At 38.6% G+C, this 1357-nt stretch overlaps 1 protein-coding gene across 1 annotated transcript in view; it reads right to left on the minus strand.

Moving 5' to 3' along the window:
- Positions 1-1357, minus strand: part of cfap70 (cilia and flagella associated protein 70) — a 20067-nt gene that overhangs the window by 13492 nt on the left and 5218 nt on the right. Inside the window, exons 3-5 of the mRNA XM_015391255.1 lie at positions 1188-1298; positions 961-1046; positions 114-306 (exon numbers count right to left, since the gene is read on the minus strand). Coding sequence (XP_015246741.1) covers positions 114-306; positions 961-1046; positions 1188-1298 — 390 coding nt within the window. The remainder of the gene's footprint in view (positions 1-113; positions 307-960; positions 1047-1187; positions 1299-1357) is intronic.

A 1357-nucleotide genomic window follows, 5' to 3' on the forward strand; every position in this document is an offset into this window, starting at 1 on the left:
TCTTTATGATTTTTTTGTTATCCAAAGAACAACTTTGTAAAGTCTTGTGGCCCCAAAGTCAAAGGTTGCAGACTCCTGCTGTAACAAAACATATTAGGACAAAATCATAAAACTCACATCTGCAGTTAGAGGAACCTCCAGGGCAGCGGTGTATGTAAAGGGGCTGGGAGCTAAGTCCGACGGCAGCGTCCATGACTCCGGCACAGAATACGCTGATTCTACTGTTACCTTCATGAAGGTGCAGGCTGAGAGTTCAGCTTCAGACAGCAGAGGCTCCAACACGCTGACACAAACATCCAGGGATGGCTAGATGAAAATAAAAGATGCAGCAAATTAATACTAAACTGGATTTTTTTGCCACTTTTTCACAGCCATGCTTAAAAGGTTAAATAAACATTTCATTTGTTTTCTAAGATTGGAAGTTGCTTTAAAACATTGTTATTTATCAAACCCCTTAAGACAAATACTGTGAATTAAATTTCCAACTGTACTATTTGACCTTTTAAAACCAAGCGCATCATATTTGACACAGTGATTAGTGCGTCAAATGCTTGCACATTTGACGCACTTGCAAACGCAATTGCAGTTTCTGACAAATTAAAAACATAATGATAGCGTTCATTATGTTTTTCATTTGTCAGAAACTGCAATTAAAACTAATTTGAAAAAACTAGAATTTTCTGAGAATTATTTCACTGTCCAGGCCTTAAGGTGTTAAATTCAAAAGAAAATTCCAATCATTTATTTTGCTAAGAATGTAGGTCTTAATGCTTCAGGATATGTGGTACATAAATAAATTTTGTCTGACATGATGCCTGTTTAATGATCTCTTGATATAACAAATGGAAACGCTGCATCGACACAACAAAGTCTATTCTTCCGCAACTGATTAAGCTTCAAACAGAACCTCAATCTCTGCCTCCACCATTAATATTTTTTATCAGTGAGTCAGCAACTAACCTTTTGGTTGGACCACAGCTGAGATTCTGTGATCCCAGGACTGATCACTGGGTTTACTGGGATTGTGCATGAAATGTCGCGCTGACCTGTGGGACAACAGAGAATCATTCTGGCAGTGAAAGTCCTCATTTCTCAAGAACAGTTAACAGTTTTCCTTTAACCTTAGAATGGATCCTCTCTTCTGCCTAAACACAAGAATCTTTAAAAAATTAGAGGAAAAGCTGTACCTTGCAGGAGGGGGAACAGGTCGACCACAGCTTGGCCCAGGACAACTGATTTCACCTTAGCTTTTTTTCCCACATGAAGGACCTCACTGACCTCACTGACCATCACTGTAACTAATGACAAAAGGATTGGTCACTACAATTATCTCTACTACACTTGACTTAAATGTGAG

The sequence above is a fragment of the Cyprinodon variegatus genome, unplaced genomic scaffold (genome assembly GCF_000732505.1).
Source record: "Cyprinodon variegatus isolate N-32 unplaced genomic scaffold, C_variegatus-1.0 Scaffold22, whole genome shotgun sequence".
Lineage (NCBI taxonomy): Eukaryota > Metazoa > Chordata > Actinopteri > Cyprinodontiformes > Cyprinodontidae > Cyprinodon > Cyprinodon variegatus.